This window comes from Pyrus communis, chromosome 17 (assembly GCF_963583255.1).
Source record: "Pyrus communis chromosome 17, drPyrComm1.1, whole genome shotgun sequence".
In the NCBI taxonomy this organism is placed as follows: Eukaryota; Viridiplantae; Streptophyta; class Magnoliopsida; order Rosales; family Rosaceae; genus Pyrus; species Pyrus communis.
The window spans coordinates 17,890,331-17,911,893 of NC_084819.1; the positions used below are offsets into that span (position 1 = coordinate 17,890,331).

At 36.3% G+C, this 21,563-nt stretch overlaps 3 protein-coding genes across 6 annotated transcripts; 2 read left to right on the forward strand and 1 right to left on the reverse strand.

Moving 5' to 3' along the window:
• The first annotated feature begins 1,139 nt into the window (after positions 1 to 1,139).
• Positions 1,140 to 2,633, forward strand: LOC137722328 (uncharacterized). The gene is made up of 2 exons (XM_068461297.1): positions 1,140 to 1,280; positions 1,972 to 2,633. Exons 1-2 carry the CDS (start codon positions 1,233 to 1,235, stop codon positions 2,626 to 2,628), a joined length of 705 nt encoding a protein of 234 aa, XP_068317398.1. The 5' UTR covers positions 1,140 to 1,232; the 3' UTR covers positions 2,629 to 2,633.
• A 411-nt stretch (positions 2,634 to 3,044) lies between these two features.
• On the forward strand, positions 3,045 to 4,259 carry LOC137722129 (CUE domain-containing protein 5-like). Its single transcript, XM_068461106.1, has 2 exons — positions 3,045 to 3,824; positions 3,885 to 4,259. Exons 1-2 carry the CDS (start codon positions 3,045 to 3,047, stop codon positions 4,257 to 4,259), a joined length of 1,155 nt encoding a protein of 384 aa, XP_068317207.1.
• A 551-nt stretch (positions 4,260 to 4,810) lies between these two features.
• On the reverse strand, positions 4,811 to 9,437 carry LOC137722327 (transcription factor PIF3-like). 4 transcript variants are annotated; one of them, XR_011066753.1, is made up of 9 exons: positions 8,456 to 9,435; positions 7,085 to 8,318; positions 6,896 to 6,997; positions 6,711 to 6,776; positions 6,296 to 6,361; positions 5,668 to 6,189; positions 5,279 to 5,402; positions 5,077 to 5,172; positions 4,811 to 4,981 (listed from the first exon to the last, which is right to left on the reverse strand). XR_011066753.1 is itself a non-coding variant. In XM_068461295.1 (9 exons), the coding sequence occupies exons 2-8, from the start codon at positions 8,512 to 8,514 to the stop codon at positions 5,310 to 5,312; spliced, it is 2,142 nt and encodes a 713-aa protein (XP_068317396.1). In that variant the 5' UTR covers positions 8,515 to 8,625; positions 9,318 to 9,414; the 3' UTR covers positions 4,811 to 5,172; positions 5,279 to 5,309. The 4 variants fall into 4 exon arrangements, 3 of the variants coding, with proteins under 3 accessions (XP_068317396.1, XP_068317397.1, XP_068317395.1); XM_068461295.1 differs by having other exon boundaries at positions 4,811 to 5,172; positions 8,456 to 8,625; positions 9,318 to 9,414; XM_068461296.1 differs by having other exon boundaries at positions 4,811 to 5,172; positions 7,085 to 7,991; positions 8,456 to 9,437.
• Between the last annotated feature and the right edge of the window lie 12,126 nt (positions 9,438 to 21,563).

Genomic DNA, 21,563 nt, shown 5'->3' on the forward strand with positions numbered 1-21,563 from the left:
GATTCTATCTTCGTAGGGCTTTTGAGCTTGATCTTGAAGACTGGGTGTATGGATTTCTTCAAGGGGGCCGTCGGGGCTTGATCTTGAGGGTTGATGGATGAGCGGATCTTCAAGGGCTTTTAGGCCTAATCTTGAAGACTGAGTGTATGGATTTCTTCAAGAGGCCGTCGGGGCTTGATCTTGAGGGTTGATGGATGAGCGGATCTTCAAGGGCTTTTAGGCCTAATCTTGAAGACTGATTGGATGTGTGGATTTGTTGAGGTTGTTGATCCAAAGGGCCGTTGGGGCTTGATCTTAGGACGAACGGATGATGAACACTTTCTTCAAGGGGCCGTCGGGGCTTGATCTTGAGTCGGCGGAAGTTCTTCAAGGGTCGTTGGGGCTTGACCTTTGAAGGAGGATTTGACGAAGAACGAAGAGTGTTTTCTTGATCCTTCGGGATTTGCTTGAGAGCTTTAGAGTTTCGAGGCTTCAAGGTTTTGGTGTGATGTAAACTCCTTTCCTTCTTTCTTCCTTCTTTCTTTCCTCTTTTTCGAAATGAATGCCTTGGCCTCCTATTTATAGAATTCCAAAACTTGATTTTTGGATTTAAATAATCAGATGAAATAAATCATTTCTGCCAGATATTGACACGTGTCCTATTTGATGACCTTTCCAATTTATTTCGATTTTTCGTTGAGTCACACGCTACATGTAAAATTTATGTGACACGTAAGCGTTGAAATTTTAATTATTGGTTAACATTCATTTCACCGAAATTTCGATGTCTACAGTTGTATCAAAAAAGAAAAAATAACTATAGTTGTTACACCAGTTATATATGAGTAAATCTAGAAGATTAAATTTGTAAATCAAATTTTGTAAACTAAACGATATGAAAGTTGATGATTGGATTATTACTTAAGCGTTGATAAATATGCTCATTTCTTATGTCACCAATAAAAAATAAGTAAGCACATTACACATTAATCAAAGTTAAGTAATAATTCAATTATTAACATCTACATATTTAAGTGGATAAACAAAAAATAACCAAAGTGGTTTTCTAATCTAATCATTGCTGCTGTGGCAAACCATGTGATCTGGCCTTCCCAAAAGTTATTTTTACTTTTGCTTTTCTTTTGGGACTCTTACATTGCCTTTTTCCTCCTTTTTCTTTTGCTTCTGCTTTAGTCATTTGATCTTCACTTACTACCAAGCAGAAGCGTTAACTTTTTCTGTTGATCACTCTCATGGCTGCTGAAACTGTTGCATCACTTCAAATTCCTACCACTGATGAGGTTTGTTTCTTCAGTTTTTACTGTGATAATTAAGTGTTTTAGTGATTAAGTATATGAACTTTTTTGGGAATTTAAACTGGGTATATATGAAAGATTTTGTTCATGATTATGTATTTTTTTTGTCATCTGTATTTTTTTTCATCAGTACCAACTTGGAGCAACATAGAAGTATACCTTTTTTTTTTCTGGTTAATTCATAGGAGTAAACCTTGTTCTTAGGGTTTTGTAATTTTGGAGGTATCTGTTTTTCACTTGTATCCATCATATCATTACCTTTTTTTTTCTGTTTAATTAATGGAAACTGATCAGATAAGATATATTAAGAATATGTGGGGTATCGGATGTACTCTATGTAACTTTCATATTTAGGGTTTTGAAAATTTATCCCTACCATGAATAAACTGATGGGTGGTGTATGTTTAAGCTGTTCAGCAAGTGATATACATACATACATACATACATACATACATACATACATACATACATACATACATACATACATATATATATATATATTAGTTGTTTTGAATTTGTATACATATCTGGGATTTTATGATTTGAATTGGATATCAAGAGATCTATGTAAAATTACAGATTCCAAAAGAGATTAGAAGCAAAGTTATTTCTATGTGAAGTTCTCTTTCTGGACGGATTCATTTATTTTCCTTCCGACCATTCTTAACCATTGCAGCAAGTTGAGAAGAAAATAGAAGGCGAAAAGGGTTCTGAACAAGATGGTGTTTCCTTAACCGTTGCAACATCATCTGAGCCTCCAGCTGCAGCAGTTGAGGCTGAGAAGGCTGCTGATGCTCCTGCGCCAGATGTTCCGCTTGTAGAAGAAATAAAAGTGGAAAATGAAGCCATTCCTGCTTCACAAATACTCGATATCCCAAAGCAAGCGGTTGATGCTGTTGAGAGCCTGGCAGAGATTAAGAGCGCAATTAAGTCTGTAGGAAGAGAAGTGGCCATAGATAGCATTGAAATAGCTGATGCTCCTGTGCCAGATGTTCCGCTCGCAGAAGAAAAAAAGATGGAAAATGAATCCATTCCTGATTCACAAACATTAGATATTCAAAGTGTGGTTGCGTCTGTAGTGAGAGAAGCACCGAAAGAACCATCCATAGATAGCTTTGAAGTAGGGCAAGTGGAGGAACCGAAGATAGTTGATGCTCCTCTATCATCAATTGTAACCATTGAGAATCAAGAGAAGCCTTTGGAAGTCACTTCGGACGAAGGATCCATAGCAACAGTCAAAGACTTAGATGTGAAGGACAAACTAGAAGAATCTGAGCACGTAGAGCCTGAAGACATTGTGCAGGATGAGACGGAAAAAATGAAGGCTCTATAGCTGAAAAGACTGAGCCTACCAGAGTCTTGGAGGAAGGGATAACTGAAACAACGGACGCACCTAGTCTAGCTGTGGAGGAAGAACCAGAACAGCCCAAAATCGTGGAACAAGAAAAGAAACAGGATCAAGTTGGGCCTGAGGAAAGTGTTGATGTTGAAGAAGTGAAAGATGAAGGATTTTCAGTTGATAAGGTTGAAGATTCAACAGTCGTGGAAGAAGCGCAAAATGATGAAGATAACAAGCCTAGACTAACTGAAAATCTTGGAGCGGCTTCACTTAGTCGGGAAGCTCAAATTGAAGTACAAGATGAAGGGGATGCTTCTCTACCTGACGTCAAAGAAAAGTTAGCAACTGAAGACGAAAAGAAAGAACAAAGTGCTGTCAATGTGGTTGGGAAGCTAGCAGAAAAGCCAGCTATGGAGACTGAAAACGTCGGGGAAGAGAATGTGAAAATCAAAGAAAACGAGAAGAGGAATGTGATTCCTGAGGGTTCAACTCAAATAATTAAAGAAGATGAGAATAAGGAATCGATTGGCGTTGATGTGGCTGAGAAGCTAGTGAACGAGGCAGATGTGGAACTGGAAAAGGTTGGAGAAAACGAGGTGGAGACTGTAGAGGATGGAAAGAGAGATTTGGTAACTGAGGATTCAATTCAACCAATCATAGAGGAACAAAGGAAAGAATCAAATGGAGGTGATGTGATTGAGAAGCTAGCGGAGCAGGCTGAGGTGAAGTTGGAAAAGGTTGGAGAAGATAATGTGGCAAAGGATGTCGAAACTGAAGATAATGAAGACAGGAATGCAATAGCTGAGGATCCGGCTCCGCCAATTGAAGAGGGTGAAAAGAAAGAATTAGGCGGGTCTGATGTGGCTGGGAAGCTAGCAGAAGAGGCGGCAGTGAAGGTGGCAAGTGTAGGAGAAGAGGTGGTGGCAAAGAATGGCGGAATTGAAGAGAACGAAAAGATAAATGTGGTAACTGAGGATTCAACAAAACCAATTGAAATGGTTGAGAAGGTAGCAGAAGAGGCAGTGGTGGAAACAGAAAAGCCTGCAGAAAAGAATGAAACAAAGAATGTGAAATTTGAAGACGACGAAAACAAAACTGTACTTGAAGAGGATGTCAAGAACTCTATTATTTCTCTCAATGAATTTATAGAAAAATCATTTGAGGGAGCTGCGAAAGATGTTGAACCTGTGGTGGAAAGCAAAGCAGCAGAAAAGATAGAAAATGGGACTCCAGCTTAAGTTGAAACCAAGGAGGAGAAGCCGGATGAAGTCACTGGAGCTGTTGAAGTTGATGAACCACTTAACAATTCCGAGCAATATGAATTAGAAGTTAAAGGAAAGGAAACTGTTAAAACAGATGCTGATAAATTGGAGAAAATTACGGACGAAGTTGCGAAACCTGATCAGAATGTAGAGCCTCCTCCCACCAAGGATAGTGATCAGGCAAAACCCCCCAAGGACCTGCCAAAGGAAGTTCCAGCTAAGTCCTCTCAGAAACAGTCGAATAACCTTCTGTCAAAGGTAAAACAGTCACTGGTGAAGGCAAAGAAGGCTATCATCGGGGGGAAATCTCCAAGCTCGCGAACTCCTGCCACCGGAACCAGGGAGGCTATCAAAGTTAAATAACGAGATGGAATATTAATTTGCATCTGGCTTGTGTTTTTATGGTAAAAGGATGTGTGCATATAGAAGATATAAAGGCTCTGCCATAATCAGTACTGTAATGTGGTGTGTATATTTGTTAGTTTTCTTCCCCCCTTGATGCTGTTGATTTAATTGTAATTACTGTTTGAGTTTTCGGCGTTGATTCTTGTCAGTTTCATCGGGAAGGAAATTTATGAGCGTGAAAATGGAATGCAGATTTATGTTAAAAGTTGCAAATATCAGTATCATCATCTGATCACAATTTTTCTGATCATTGTGCAATTCGGTTGAAGCCATAAGTAGATTACATACAAGAGATCAAGAAAACTAAAAACACCAAAACAGAAGGTTTGCGAACACCCGCTGGGAGCAGAAACCGAACGTGGAACCTTGAAAACCAAGATTTTTCGACAAAAATTCATCATATTTCATCAAAATTTCTCATTAATAAGGAATTTCAGGACATAAAAAAGAAACCGATCATAACATATTTCATCAAAATGGCTTCAGAGAAAGATAGAAAGAACGACAGATGAACTAAGACATTACTATCATTTCATTAATCAACACATATGTCCGGTATATTCTCAACTCGTAGACATCGCATTAACTCACCGGCTACAAAGTGAATGTACAAATGCTAGAAGGTACTGCAGAGTCTTCTCAAGGACCAAAATCTGTGCAATATGTAATTGTACTCTCTCCTGAAATTAGAATTCAGATGGTTATTGCCGAGGTTCAAACAACCTCACCGACTCGTACTTTTTCAGTTTTTTGTGTACTTGTAAAATGTATCTACCCAGATCAGAAGCAAGGCAAAAAGGTCCAATCTCAGGATGCTGCAACATGGATTTCTCTCCTCCAATGACAGATAGAACTGCTAGTTAACCGAAACCTGAATATACAAGCGGAGATAAGTTCAAATTTCTTCCAAAAATGAATTATTACTGTGGTGTGTGTGTGAACATTAAAATTTGTGGAGAATGCCTTTATACACTCACTAGCTGCTCAACTAAGCACGACATCATTCTGTTATCTGTTAGCTCTGTTGTTGTTAGCATCAGCCGCTTGAACATTATTTCCAACCAATGCAGTCTGTCCAAATCCCTCATTAATTGCTTGGCCCTGGAAACACCAAAGAACAACAAAAACTTGATTTAGGCACGAAAATAACGCAACAATCCAAGGTTCTTGACAATTATCATAACGTTATCTCACACACACAAAATCCTGGGATTTTTCACACATTGTTAATTGATTCAGGTTTGATGCTCTAATGTAAACACTAACAAAGAACCCCAACGGATATGAAGCATCAATTAAACAAAACTCCAAAACTAACCTTCATATAATTATAAACAAAAATCGACTTCATAGTACATGCACAAACCTGACTAGATGTTGGATTCATAGAGCTATTGGCATTGTTGTTTTGCATCACTTGAGAGTTCATGTTCTGAACCAAATCCTTTGAACCAGAAACTGGAGCTGATTCCACATTTTGCACAGGTCCTCCTGAACTGCCTGCATTTAGTCCTGCAGATGACTTCACAAGGGGACCTCCTGATGAGGGAGCTAAGGGCGCATATTGCATCTGCATAGGAACTCCTTGACTAGGAAGCCCAAACATCTGAAGGTTAGATCCCATCATCCCATTGAAGGCGTTGTGCCCTGCCATATGTGAACCAGGGAAATGTGTTCCTTGCATGGGGGGCACCTGAAGCATAGGGTAACTAGAAGATGCACCATTCATGTCGGGCATACCCATCCCAAAACCCATGCCTAATCTCATTCCCATTCCCATTCCAACACCCATGGGTGAGAAATGAGCCACACGGGGTCCATGCATGTGTTGCATTCCTGGTGGTAACATCATTGGTGGCATATACATACCAGCTCCCATTGACATAATCTGCATAGATATTGAAATAATAACCGTGTTATACTCAAACATTCAGTTGATTGGACATTAACATCGAAAGATGACTAAGTTAAGGAGTGATAAAGATTATGTTTACCTGTACTTGGAGTTGAAGCGTCTTTAAATACTCAATAGCCTCATCAAGCATTGAAGCTTTGTCCACCTTATATGTCATAATGAATATTTCAGTCTAACCAAATTACAGAAGATATCAACCAATAGTAGGTTATGTTAAAACTTCCATGATTATCAGTAATATCTATTACATTAAGCAACCAAGTTCAAACAAAAGTTGAAGTTCGAAAGATTGTAGAGATACATTTCAGATTTAATCAATAGACTTTCGTAGGCATGAATACTATTTTATGAAATTGCTTTCACTCCAGGAGTTTTTAATTAGATCTTTGATTTAACACTAAAATTGTTAAACTTCTGAAATCCATCAAACATCACAAGCAAATTTTCGGAAAGATGATAAAATATAACACTTCGAAGAAAAAAAAAAAACCAACCTTATTGCAATTCGGTATGAGTTCCTGTAGCGCACGCATCTTCTCATTGATTCTGTCCCTTCGCCTCTGTTCAGAGAAATCCAGAATGAGTACAACTTAATGATCTTAGAGTTTGCAAACAGCATATTACGAAGGAACTAACATATTCCCTGTTATGAATACCATCAATGAATGGTCTTGCTCACCCTTTCCGATAAATTATGCACTTCTGCTGCTCTGCTTCTCTTGGAACCCGTGCCCCGAGCATGCGCTCCTTTCTTGACACCCACAGATTCATCCTCTACGTCCTGCACAGGAGGAAGTTTTCTTAATTTAAGGAAAGGGAAACATTAAGAAAACTCCAAGAAATATTGAATACCAAGTTTTCAACTTACATCACTATGGCATTCAGACTCGTCAGTCTCACGACATTTTCTCTTCAAAGCATGTGGTGGGTCATCTGAACCTCTCTCCACACTATTGCCTGAGCAAACAGAAGAAGCAACAACAGGTTCCAGAGTTTTTTCACCACCCGGAGATACCCTACTAGCACTTTCACAAGGTTTATCATTGGCGTTTATGTCATTCTTAGAGGTTTCTTCTTGGCATGCCCCCTCAGACCGCTTAGCAGTACATGGTTCCTCGAGAGTCTTTGTTTCTGTTGGCTTCAATTCATCACTGGACCTCACTAGAATTGGTTGGCATTGTGAATTTGACTCCTTCGGTGCACCACTGCTTGAATCAATTAGCATTGACTCGGGCAGATTGTTCCTAGTTGCAGCTGAAAACTTGTCCTTGTCTCCAATCCTTTCCATGCTTGATGAACCTAAGCCAGCCATTGCACCGTTGTTCTGAACATTAGCTTTCGCAAGAGCAGCTGGCCGTGAAAAATGGGTAAAGTTCATTATGGATGGATTAGTGTTTCTAGGCATTACTGGATCTTGCCTCTGCATCTTCATTCCAGGAAAACCGCCCGTAGATGAAATCTGATTTGAATTCTTGCCAACACCACGATGGGTGGCACTAGTATTATCACCAGCAGTATCTGAAACCCTTGATCTGGAAGATGGATACGATGCTTGAGATTGCTGCGATGATAACGAGTACAATTGACTAGTACCAGTTCTAGGTCTGCTAACATCAGCACGGCCGATTAAAGCAACCTTTCCCACATTCCTTTGTTGCAAACTAGCATCTTCATGTGCAGAATTCGGATTGGAATCCCTAAGCACCTGACTAGAACTACTCCTCTTATCGATCGAGGCAAGATTATGATTGGAGGAAGCCTCATTTGCAGTTGCACTAGAAAATTCAGGCAAAAAATCATGACAGTACTCATGATGTAAAGGCTCATCAATGGAATAATTCAACCAAGGCAACATGTCATCATCCTCACTCAAACCCATCTCAGAAGATGGCACCGACAACGGAATTTCATCCAATCCAGAATCCACCACAGACCCAAATTTCCCTGTCTTCCCAACGTTGCTATTTCCTACATCTCTATCTCGATTTTTCGGGGTGTTAGAAGACGGTAAGCTATTACAAGATGGATTCTTCCTAGTTCTACTGGACTGACCCTGCATCACAACCTGACCATTTTCCCATACCAACTCAAGAAAATCATTTCTGCATTAAATCCCACAACAAATCCACAAATTTTCAAATGTTAAATGAGATAGCACCCAAAACACAAAACAATTCAATGGCACGAATCAAAAGGGGCAAAACTGCAAAGACTGTAAAATTTGGAACAGAAAACTTACTCAAAGTCTTGACTTGAATCAACCCTTCCGGCTATCCGATAAAGCTCCGACAAAGGCATTGTGAGGAGCTGGAAAATCACTGTTATTCTGAAACGGCACACAGCTTCAAGAACACAGACATCATTGATCTTACAAAGTCCGATTACGGATTAGTAAACGAGCCATTTGTGCTGAGATCAAAGCACCAGAAATTAATACATATATGTGTACATATAGAATGCCAAGAAAGAGTGATTGAAGACAGAGACGTGAACTCCCAACCAAACCCCCAGTATAAGACAATCCCAGTTCAACCTATAGTGGGAAAAGAAAAGAAATATATATTCTTCACAGTTATATAATTTTACAGAATAAAATCTTACTTTAAATACTAAAGTCTCTGTCAACAAGAAAATAAAATATGCAGATTTTGAATTAAAACATAAAAAGTAAGCAGTCAAAGTAATTCTTTAATGGGTTCCAAAGATCCCTGAAAACCCTCTAAATTAAGCTACTTTGGGTTAAAAAATTGATTCTTTTCACTTCTTTTAATCATTGGACGAAGAACCCAGAAAACAGATTAAATTTACTTAAACTAATCAGCAATCTTTAAGCAAAATCTTCACTGCCCAAAACCCAGCTAGAAAGCTAGAAGGAAAGCAAGACACTTGATTTTGGGGAAATCAGAGTTTCTTGGATTAGCCAAATTACACTAATCCAGATGGTAAATCATATAAAACTCTTAAGAATTAGCAACTGAGCTCGAGCAAAGAGAACCCATGATTTCACAGAGTGAGAGATAGAGAATCCAAGTGGACGTGGAAGACGGCGAAAGGCTAGCTGGGTTGCGTGGGGACGGGGTTTGGTAAAAGCTTCAACTTACAACTACCAGTGCAGCTTGAAGCCATCAGTGGCTTTAACCATGGTCAAACATCGTATCATGCCTTGAATGCTTCAGCCATTTAACCTCTGAATTTTGATTAAAAAATGATTACCGCACACCCATTCTCTTACGTGTCTTATTTTTGTTCCCCAATTCGTTTCCTCGCATGTCTTTATTTTTTATGTACCATAATTATACTACCTAATGAACATTCTTCAGCTCCATTCAATCGAGAGTTGTTCATATTTACTTGGAAATTGCAAATTTATGTATATACTGAAGTGACTTATGAACAAGGCACATGCACCAAAATAAGGTAATGTTTAACAGAAAATGTAATTTTTAGCAAAAGAGACTTGTATATGAAAAGAGTCAGTATTTTCCTTATCATTACATCAAACGCTAATCCTAACTTAAATATCTTTCTTTTTTCAGTCAAAGTTGATTAGAGCAAATCTTCTGTATCCATTTTGTATGTGGTCTTGTTATGATCTCTATCATTGATTGACACGTGTTAAGTTTATGATAACAAAATTAACGAAAGTTAAATTGATTGACACATATTAATAAATGATCAAAATTACAAAGAGATCACATACAAAATGGATGCAAATGATTTGAACCGGTGATGATAGCTGCCACCACTAAGCCATACTCTTGTTGTCAACTTGTGCTTATCAAATCTGATCATGATCTCACTAGTTGCTACCTAAAACATGGTAGTGCTTTGACTTGGATGATCATAACCAAGCATTAATTTTTAGGGGTGTGTTTTCCACACATCTTTTTTTACTTCTCTCACACCTTTTATTAATTTCTGTCATTTAATCTTCTTCAATTCATCTGATCTGACGACTGAAAATTAAAAGGATGTGAGAGAAGTAAAAAGGGGTGTGTGGATATCACACCCCTAATTTTTATAATGTCTTGTTAGAATAAAGACAGACACATTTACTATTAAAAGGCATGAACATAGCCATTTTTATTGTTATGGCCCCTGACACAATGTAATTAGAGGAAATGATTAAAACTTGTCATTATAAATTTACTAATCGAATTTTCGAAGGTTAGAGGAGACGATTAAAATTTGTCATTGTAAATTTACTAATCGAATTTTCGAAGGTGCGGGTTACTAGGCAAAGAAAAACTTTCATGCACATCTTAATGAAACATGTGTCTTACATTTGTGAAATCAGGTGAGCTATACAAGGTTATAAATGCGAGACACTCGTTTCATGTAACAGATAAAAGAAAAGTTTATTTTTAATTACATCCTTTAAAACTGCATTTTTAATCTCATTTTGTCCTCTGTAATTTAAAAGTCATCACTGTATTCCTTCAAATTTAAAATTCATTCCACTTTGACTTGTGGACTATCTCCTCCTTAAAACTTATAGGTCGCCTCATAAAACATATATGGGACCCAACACCCAATAAGACTATGCCACATGTTCAATAAATTTCATTATAAGTCTCCATTATGAGTCAACATTCAACAATTAGAGAATATTAAATTTAAAAGAAATTGAAGAGATAAAAATAAAAAAATAAAAAAACAGAAATTGATTACTCTAGCTCACCCAAATCAAACCTACATAAGAAACTAACATATCTAAGGCAATGTGGAGCGAAATTTTTGAGTTTATAGAGACGACTTTTCAAGTTTCAAGAGGTAAACTAAGATCAAAATTGAGTTCCATGGGCAAAAGTGAAGCGATTTTTGAGTTTAGAGAGTAAAATGACAACTTTTGAATTACATAGAGTAAAGTAAAATTAAAATCGAGTTCCAAAAACCGTACCTAAAAATAAACCTAAAAGAAAATGTTGTCTCGACTAGATGAGGCAAAACAAGGTAATAAAAACATGAAACATCATTATAACTCCATGCTTAAACACCTAAAGTGTTGTGTGTGTACTTTGTATGCATTTGTTTATCTGTTTATTTAGTTTTCGTTTTGAGGAAACATGAGGGTTTAAGAGATGGAAGGACAAGAGGTAAACTATAGAGTCCTCTAACATCAAACAATATGCGCCTACTTTAGTAAAATTAAGCTCTTTGATTCACTGTTTAGTTTTCTATCACTTGAATTATAATTCCAAGTGTATGCTTTGGATCTATTTGGTAATCCCTTTCCCGATGCTTTGAATCCATTTGTTGATGTGCATTGATCATAAAAGTAGGGCCACAGCTGGCAGGTTGTTTTTTTTAATAAGATAGATGCATTTGATGTCCTTATACTCTCTACTCGAACAGAGCATATTATCCTATGGTATTTGTTAATCTTATCTTATTATCTTATAAATTTGGATGTGGATTTGGATTTTGTTGTGGACTTTATGTTTGGATTTAGAATGCAAACAACAACATCATTATTGAGTGTGTGTGTGTGCGCGCGTGTCTCTATCAGATATGTGACATCATTTTTTTACACACGTTTTTGTGAGCCCACCCTGTAATATATTTCAATAATTCGAATCTGAAACCATATCACCATTGGGTTAAGGGTTTATGGTTACTTTGTAGAAATGTATGAATCATTTTGTTCACTATAAATGAATGTTTTAATGGTTTTAGATTTGATTCTATATATATAAAAAAAAAATGGTTTTGTATTTGTCTAATTTTTTACAAGAATGATCTATGAATAATGTTCTAAAAGATAGACGGTTCGGACCGTTAAAATATATTACGGAGTGGACTCCACAAGAACTTATATAAAAAATTGTATAAAAAAAATATGATGCCATGAATTCCTATATATACACTAATATACATCGATCGTTATATGTTGTTGGCTGGTGTCCCTTTTTCAAATTTGAACTTAAATAATCACGTTAGATTTGAAAGTTAGGGATTAAGGCATAATGCATAAATAATCTATTGACCTGCATATAATTAACGAGTTTTAAAAAAAATATTCTTCCCCTTCATTTTTGGAGAGACTTTTATTCGTTATATATTATCGTCGGTTTGTAGCGGTGGCAGTGGCACAGCAATGACGTAAAGGTTTAGTCTTTTTTTTGTTTTGGTTGCAATGTTTTCCTGTAATTTTCAACTTTAATTACATAAATAATTAAACAGCCTTTTAATTAGATGATTAACGAAAGTTTACTTGAATCAAATATTTTGGACTTTTAGCTTGTTTCAATCCTCTTGTTGTGTAAGAGTGATGATATTACGAAACCTGATAAAGCTACTAATACTAACTATTTAGACTAGATTTTATAAACCATACGACATTGTTGTTAATGGTTATATTATTTTGATTAACGTGCTTATTTCATATTGGTGACACATTACATATAGTTTGCAAATATGGTCTAAAATTTTGATATACCTAGCATTGTTGTTATGAACCAGATGAATGCGGAGTGGGAACCAACCAAAGCATAGCACGCAAAAATTAATTTACAGTTTACATTCATCGTCGTCTGAATCACTATTTAGGTTAAAAAAACAAACCAAATCACCAATCTATGATATAAAAAAGTTACTCGGAAAAAAGAAAAAACAAACAGGGTCGATCTAAAGCTTTAGAGCGCATCATCTTTATCCAAAACAACGAATCGAATTGCTTTTGAAAAAAACATCACCTTGCAGTCTCATCGGTCGAGTAGAATCTATATCACAGTTGAATAATGGAGTTATATAGTGCTTCCCTTGATTAAGGCAAACAAAATGGCGAAGCTGCCCTCTAATTTATTGAAGCATAAGGGTTTATACCAAGGATATGATAGCCTTTTTAGTTTTCATGCATGGTGTATTATAAAAGGCAACAGTATTAGGGGACATCCAAATCACAAATTTTATACTCTTGGTTATTTGTAGGACCCCGGCCAAATTGTAATGTTAAAAACATATAAAAGAAGTTCAACAAAGTGATGGACAATCTAGAAGTTACTAAAGCCTATTAAATTAATCACTCATATCGTTCATATTTTGTGAATTTCACAAGCAGCATGACAGTCATAATCAATCTGCTTCAACATCAAAATTTCACATTTTGAAATGAAATTGTATCCGGTATAAAAGATTGTTGAATAAGAAAATAGCTAGTATTTTATTGTTCAATGAGAAATTAAATTTAAAAAAAAAATTAAACAAACAAAAAAAAAGAGTAATTTAATAGTGATAAGATATGATGTAACATGCAAGATAAAGAAATATGGATAACATAGTGAGCTCGTAGTCGGTGATAATCAGAAGGGCCAATTGATTGGATGTGTTTATATGTCTTCAATGAAGAGGACGATGTCCTTTAATTTATGCTTTTTTCTTTTCGTAGATGACATGAAAATGTTCATCAAACTGTATATGAATGGAAATGTGCGAAGCCAAATGCCAAACCAAAATTCAAAAGATTAGGGTTTGGGACTGCAGGTGGACCACTACACTGAAATTTTTTTTTAGTGTGCTGAGAATTAATTGTGCCGAACAGTTTTCGATACATTGAAAATCTCTTAACCACAGTTGTCTCAAGCATGGGTACGTAATGGGTTATGTCCACGTGGACCCTTCTTGACCCAACAATTGGATTTGGCGCCATCAAGGGGTGGACCCGAATATGACGGAGCATCTTTTTCTCATCTTCTGGTTGATGCGTGAACCGTTATTAACAGACAGAAAAGAGTCCTGTGATAGCAAGCTAGGGTTTCTGCTTTTTCAGAGATGAAGGATTTGAGGCCCTCCAAATTGACTAATCAGCAAAGATATTTGTAGGGTGCGGGATATTTAACCAGAAAAAGATATGGAAGGTGCGGGAATTCACGTGCACGTATGAAGTTCACGTGACTACTGTTTCCATGTCCCTGGAATTTGGCATCCAACATCTAGTGTGTCCAGTGTGTGCGTTTTCATTGCTTGAGCCCGCTAGGACTGATTTGAGAAGGATTGCATGGCAAAAGTTTACCATTATAGCGTTTCATGTCAATATTATAGAATATGTGTTAGTTTTTTACACATGTTATTGTGTTATTTGCACAAAACGCTATTATGAAGGTGAACCGTGTCATACAAATTATTGTCCTCTGGTTTCCATGGCATGCATGTCTTGCTTTCTATTTTCCTGCACGTGTCCCATATTTGAGGATGTATTATTCAAGTGCCCCAGCAAAGTGACAAATCCAGAAATTAATTTGTTTCACAGTGATTTTAGTTATATCATGAATTGATGTGCATAATGTATCACTGCCACTGATCTAAAATGTGGAACAAAAGTTTGGTTTCTTTGGGCCACTTAGTATTACGGTCAAGTGGTATTCTTCTTCATTTGTAAATGAGGTCTTAGGTTTGATTATCGCCAAAGATAAATTTGAACTATGCACATTATTGTTAGTCTATTATGAGGTTAAACCCACCTCCCTCTCCTTTAGTATAGATAATATCATTTGTTAAAAAAAAAATTCTATTTCTTTGGAGCTAGCTGGCAACTATGTAACGTCCTGCAGCTATGAAAGCTGCATACACATGTTTGTGAGCATGGATTTGAGTTCATTTACAAGTAATGATCTATTTTATGAGACATAACAAACTAATGTTCAAGTTTACTGCCATATTATGGCAGCTTGGTTTTTTATTTTATGAATTAGAGCGCTTTTTTTTTTTTTTTTCAATCAGAGTAGTTAAGCTAAGATCCTCTATGAATCCTTAAACCTTACACGTCTAAAGCCTAAGAACTATAACATTTAGAAAATTACAAAACCGGAGACAAAAATAGTCAAATAAACGTATTTGTAAAGCAGTACTGAATGGAGCTATTACTATTTATTTAAAGCAGGGATTAAACAAATGAAAACCGTACTTAGAGTTAGACATGCAGACAATGATTCATGGGAGAGAAAATAACAAATTTCTGTAGGCTAAACATGTTGGAAATGGCATGAAGATCCCAAGTAAATTTAAGGAAAAAAAGACTGATACAAAGATTTGTGAAGAAAATACAGCGGGATACAGGACAGCCATACAGGAATGTAAAGATGTGGGAAGAACAGAAGGATAATATAAATAATTGAAAATATGACCCTTCATGGGATCTGGATGAAAGAGGAAGAGGTTGGAGTACTGAGTCGCTGACCTTGTAATAATTTAAGGCATGCGTTCTTGGTTGTGGAGTCTTTTTTTTTTTTAAAATTAAAATGGACCCAAAACATGGATCGTGGTTTATCACACTAGCAATTCGCTGGCCATTGTCTGTCTGCCTTCCCTCTGCAATATGCACATGACCACCGGACCCATCCAATAACCATTTCTGCAGATATATCATTCATGCTTTTATTATTTTTTTTTTCCTCTTGTTTTTTAGGATTTTAGTTTTATGTAAGGATCCGTAATTTATTATTTTTTTATTCGCTTTTTTATAATTGAGATGAGAGGAAATGAATACAAAAATGAAGGACTAAGAAAGCTTGGGGAGAGATGTAGAAGAAAAAAAGAAGAACGAAGAAAACAAAATCTTAAAAGTGAAAACAGCTTATAATATGCAGTTTTTGGTCTTGTATTATCAATTTTTGTGCGTTTTTGCTTAGACTTTCAGTTTACATCTCTCCTTGGTGCTGATAGGACTTTAGTTTACCTCTCTCCCACCAAACTTCATCCAGTCATTTTCATATCTAACATTTCGTCTATATGATTTCCTCTTTACATTAAACACAAAAAGTGAAAACTACAAAAAATAGCCAAATGATTATCAAACAAACCATAAGATTTATGCAAATTGCTTTCGTTTGTGCCTAGGAAATAAGAGAAACACTCATACGATGGAAATATATTGGCTCTCTCCTTCTCACTCACTAGATAATCTCATGTGACAAAGAATGGTTTAGGTAACTATTTCTTCTTAAATAAGCCTTCATAGTTTGTGCACAACCACAGAATGTTGGAAATAAAATAGACGAAATAGAGAGAAACTAGAGAGGGATTGAGTAGAGAAATCAGAGTATCTTTTTTCTTCTTATTGGATTGCTTATTTATAGTCTTAAGGTTTATAGAGAAATGTGTTCATCTATTAAGATATTACATATTGGCCTCAAGTGAACAATCACAAAATTAACAATGTTTACAACAAAGAAGTATTAAGATAGCATTCTATTCAAGTGGATAAGATTATTGTTAGTAACTTAGTCCTATAGTTTAATCAAATTAATCAACAAGGTTTAGCAAATGTGGGATAAAACCATATATAATTATATATGTCCTCTTATTTAACTTTTTAGTTTGCACACACACAACTACACAAGGCATATGTTCAAAACACTTCTAAGTGGGAAACAAGCATAAATAAAGAGAGGAGTAGAGGGCAGCCTTTCTTTTTCTTTCCTTTTTAATAGTGTGATGAGAGCAATCATTTTTCAGTTTTGCCTAGGGCCTAGCTACCTCTTTCTATTATAATATATAGCTTAGCCCATGCTGCTCTTCATGTTTATGTGAGGGGGAGGGGAGGGGACAACTGTTAAATAACATGAGCGTGTGCAGGACCAATATAAGCATGACTTTAGAAAAAGATAATTAATTTGGGCAGAAAATGCTTAGTACCGTACAGTTGGCGAATGCACGAGACATTATTTTCCTTCACTGTTCATGTGTGTATATCAATGTAACTACACGTGATGAGAGAAATAATTTGCACGAGTGCGTACAAAGGGTGATATACAAACAATTCTCATTCAAAAATGAACGAGAACACTTTAATAGAAATGTAACAGTCCAGTGTGATCACTATAACTGTTGACATTTGGCTGTTGTAGGCCGTTTGCTGCTTTTATATGATAGAGTAGATGAGATAGGGTTTCAATCTTTAGAGATATACTAGAATAGTAGTCTTGCAAATGCAACTTGATCAAATGATGTAATATGGCAGATCCTATACAGATAAAAATTAGAGCATCAGATCTCTCAAACTATCCACATTTGCCAACAGATATGCAACTTGCTGTGTTACCAATATTTCTTTATGATTGAATAAATTAATTGAGCATAGGGCATGCAGATGCATATAAATGTATGCTTAACAGTAAATATAAACTAAGTTCTAAAAAAATTGTAAAATAAAGTAAAAATTATAATGGATGACTGTCGACAAATTTACCTCCTTATTTGTGCATCTTGTCTTTGGCTGCAGAGATGGTTTCCTTGTTTAGCATTCTGGCACAATTGGCCCAGAATATCAAAGAGGAAATGGTGGGAAGGAATAAATGGAATTCAGTGAGACGACAGCTCTGTGAAGATTCCACAACAATATGGGACATTGCAAATTTGGTACAGGCATGGAAGATTTCATCTGTTCGTATAGCCACAAGTGCCTAGGTCCAGGTTTGTCCCGCCATTACAAAAACCCTATGAGATATCCCTGCACTACGACAATAACTTACATGTAACCAGATATTATTGTACATGTTGTAGCATATCAATTACGCAGTGCAATATTACATGAGAAATTTTTTTTGTGTGCAATTTTACATGAGATAATGTGACATCTCACATCGTCCAGGGGAATAATCCTTATATGTATATTCCCATCTCTACCTAGCACGAGGCCTTTTGGGAGCTCACTGGCTTCGGGTTCCGTAGGAACTCCGAAGTTAAGCGAGAAGGGGGCTAGAGCAATCCCATGATGGGTGACCGGGAAGTTGCTCGTGAGTTTCCAAAAACAAAACCGTGAGGGAATGGTAAGCCCAAAGCGGACAATATCGTGCTACGGTGGTGGAACGGGTCCGGAAAGTGATCTGCCCCGGACCAGGATGTGACAGATATTATTGTACATGTTGTAGCATATCATTGTTCCATTTTTTTTTTTTTAAATTTTAAAAAACTAATCGCACTTCTTAATCAAAAACAAAAAATAAACTGCAATTGTTCACACACCCAGAATGTGTGTTTACTAGTAGTTGCATTATGACAATGTGAATGCACTAATATTAATAAGAGTGGCTACTTTAATATTAATAAGAGAATCTCCATAAGCAAATGAGTAGTCAAATTCTTTCTAATGAGCCACGTGAGCAAAATCAAATATCAATCGAGGAGTTAACTGAGGAGGTGAACTTAGCCCAACCCTTCAAAGAATAAAAGTTGGCAAAATTGCCTACTACTTCTGTGTAGGTAAAATTGAACCCCTCACATCTATTTCTAATAAAGTATTCCATATGAGGGGGAGAGGAATATAAAGTAAAAAAGAATAGTGAATATCAAAGGTGAAAGACAATAATAAAATAAAAGTTTACCTGCTTCATTTTCTTATTGCATTAGAATGATAATTTTTTTATGAGATAATTGAGTATATTTATCATGTCAATCGTTATAGTACATATTACTTTTTATATTTATCTCTACAATTGGAGATGCTCTACGGAATGTATTGCAAATTCGTGAGAACCCTCAACGGATTCTATTTGTGAGAATTTCAAAGTCATTATAGTACATATTACTTATTATATTTGCCTCTACAATTGGAGATGCACTGCGGAAGGTATTGCAGATTCTTGAAGATCCTCGTCAGATCCTCTTTGTGAGGATCCCAAAGATCCTCAAATCACATCGGTTCATTGTATATCGTGCACAATTAAAAATTATTGCAAATTTTTTTATTTAAAATTGAATATAAACAATACCTGACGAAAATTGATCGCACGATATACAATGAACAAATATAATTGAAAGATCTCCGGACTCTCACAAAGAGAATCTGACAAGAATCCTTTCTTGTTCCAGATTATGCTGGTGGTAAACTTTCAGCAGTAGTTCTTAACTTTCGATAAAGATATGCATTTACCAAGAAATCATCAAATTCCAATGAAATCTTTATTTGATAATGATGAAACCCATGCTGCATTGTACCATATGCTATATATCTAGCTCTATTCTGACTGTTGGCTCAACATCACTCACATTAGTAGTTATGATCTGAAATATATCAGAATATATTCCACCATCATATAATAACGTTGCAGAAGCTAGCAGGAACCCAAATCATTCACCAGAGAAGAACATGATGCAAAAACAGGAGAAGTTTACTAAGCTCCATATATATCTTATATAACTGTGTGTATATATGTGTGTGTTTAGCTTGGAGGCATTCGGTAAAACACAGTTTAAATAGGTTGGAATTTTCCAGGCACTAAACCCAATTCTATGTCGAGAAGAAAGTGAGAATTGATTAGGGTTTAAGAGGAGCACCTGTGCCACGACTGAATTGACTAGGGTTTAAAAATTAAAATAAAGAAACCAAACATCTTAAGAGTTCAATTGATTTGGTTTGCAAAATAATGTTTTTACCTGTTAAACAAGAGTCCTCATCCTCAGGGGCGGGGCTGAGGGGATGCAAGTGATGCCACCGCACAGGTCCCCCAAATTGGAAGGGCCTTAATTTTTCAAATTTGCATGTATATACATATATATAGCAGTATGTGTAAAACATTATAAACTTGAGTCTAAGCACAAGTGGTATTACCGCTTCTTTACATTGGCATAGGTGATGTGTAACATCTCACATCGTTCAGGGGAGTGATTCTTAAATGTATATTCTCATCCCTATCTAACACGAGGCCTTTTGGGAGCTCACTGGCTTCGGGTTCCGTAGGAACTCCGAAGTTAAGTGAGAAGGGGGCTAGAGTAATCCCATGATGGGTGACCCACTAGAAAGTTGCTCGTGAGTTCCCAAAAACAAAACTGTAAGGGAATGGTAAGCCCAAAGCGGACAATATCGAGTTTCCAAAAATAAAACTGTGAGGGAATGGTAAGCCCAAAGCGGACAATATCGTGCTACGGTAGTGGAGCGGATCTGGATAGTGATCCGCCCTGGGCCTGGATGTGACATGATGGGTTTGAAACTCGTCTCCATCTTTTTTTTTTCAGTTTATTTTTATTAAAATATTTTTTTTTTCAATTTATTTTTATTAAATACATAAGTTTCTACAAAATAATATAAAAATTCCACATACTAACATGAAAATTCGAACCCTGACCCTCTAAATAGTTAAGGAAAAACTATACGCCACCTTTCCACTTATTGATTTGTTAAATTTGTTTGTGCTATTAGAATTTAAAGAAACTCAAATGAAAACTAAAATTATTTTTTTGAACAAAAAAAATAAAATTCTTAAGTACTTTTTAGGGCCTCCAATTGACTTTCGCACAAGGCCCCTGAAATCTCAGGACCGACCTTGCTCATCCCTTTCTCGATCTTGAAAACTTCCCACCATGTCCATGTCTTCTTCATCTATCCCTAGTCCTAAGGTCATCTCTAACCGACACAATCAAAGAGTCAAGACCAAAAAAAGCCGGTTTTGACACGAAAACCGTCTCCAAACGAGGGCTAAGGCAAAGGGCTCATGGGCCCCACCTGACAAAAAATTGGAGAACCGGCCAACGGACTGGCCAATAGCAGCCAGCCAGCTAGCCCTATAGCCCAACCCAAACACATGCTACCTGACGTCAGGTTACTGTTAGATTTGATTTTTTTTTTTTAAGACGAAATTTAAAAAAAAAATCTAATTTTTTTTCCTATAAAGACCTAAGCCATTTCTCACGTATTTTTCACCATTCCATACTATCTTACCTCATTTAATTTCAATTCTTCACCAATTTTTCACATCATTTTCATTATATAAAGATAATAAATCCGGAGGCTTATTAATTTAGTGACAAATGACACTCAAAATATGTCCGAAAACCTTATTTTAATATGGTAGTTTAATTCAATTAACCATATTATTTCAATTAAAATAATAAATTATTAAGGGGGCTAAAAACTAGCCCCCTTCGGTTGGAGATGATATAAAATATGGCATGTCACTGTTCATTAAAAAATAATTTCTTGCATGGCTATAGGACTAAACGTGGCCCTTTGGCCCCCTTTCAGTTGGAGATATCCTAATGTTGCTCAATTCCTTAAGCTTTCCAACTCCAACTACCTAATTTGGCTTCATCAAAATCTTACATTACTAGCAGCTGCTAACATCAATTAGGCTCCATGATTGAACTTGTCACTCGATGAACCTACAACACATTTAGAAGCCCCGTTTGATAACTATTTTGTTTTTTTTAATTTTTGGCTCTTCCTATTTCTTCTATATCTCTCCCACCAACCTTCTTCACCCCTCCATTCCCACATATAGTTCCTCCCATCTCAAGCATAAAAAATAAAAACAAAAAAAAAAAAAAATATGATTATCAAACCTGCCCTAAATATCTTCCCATGTCTAATTACATGATCATGGAATAATTGGACCGGGATGCTGCAAGGTTAGCAG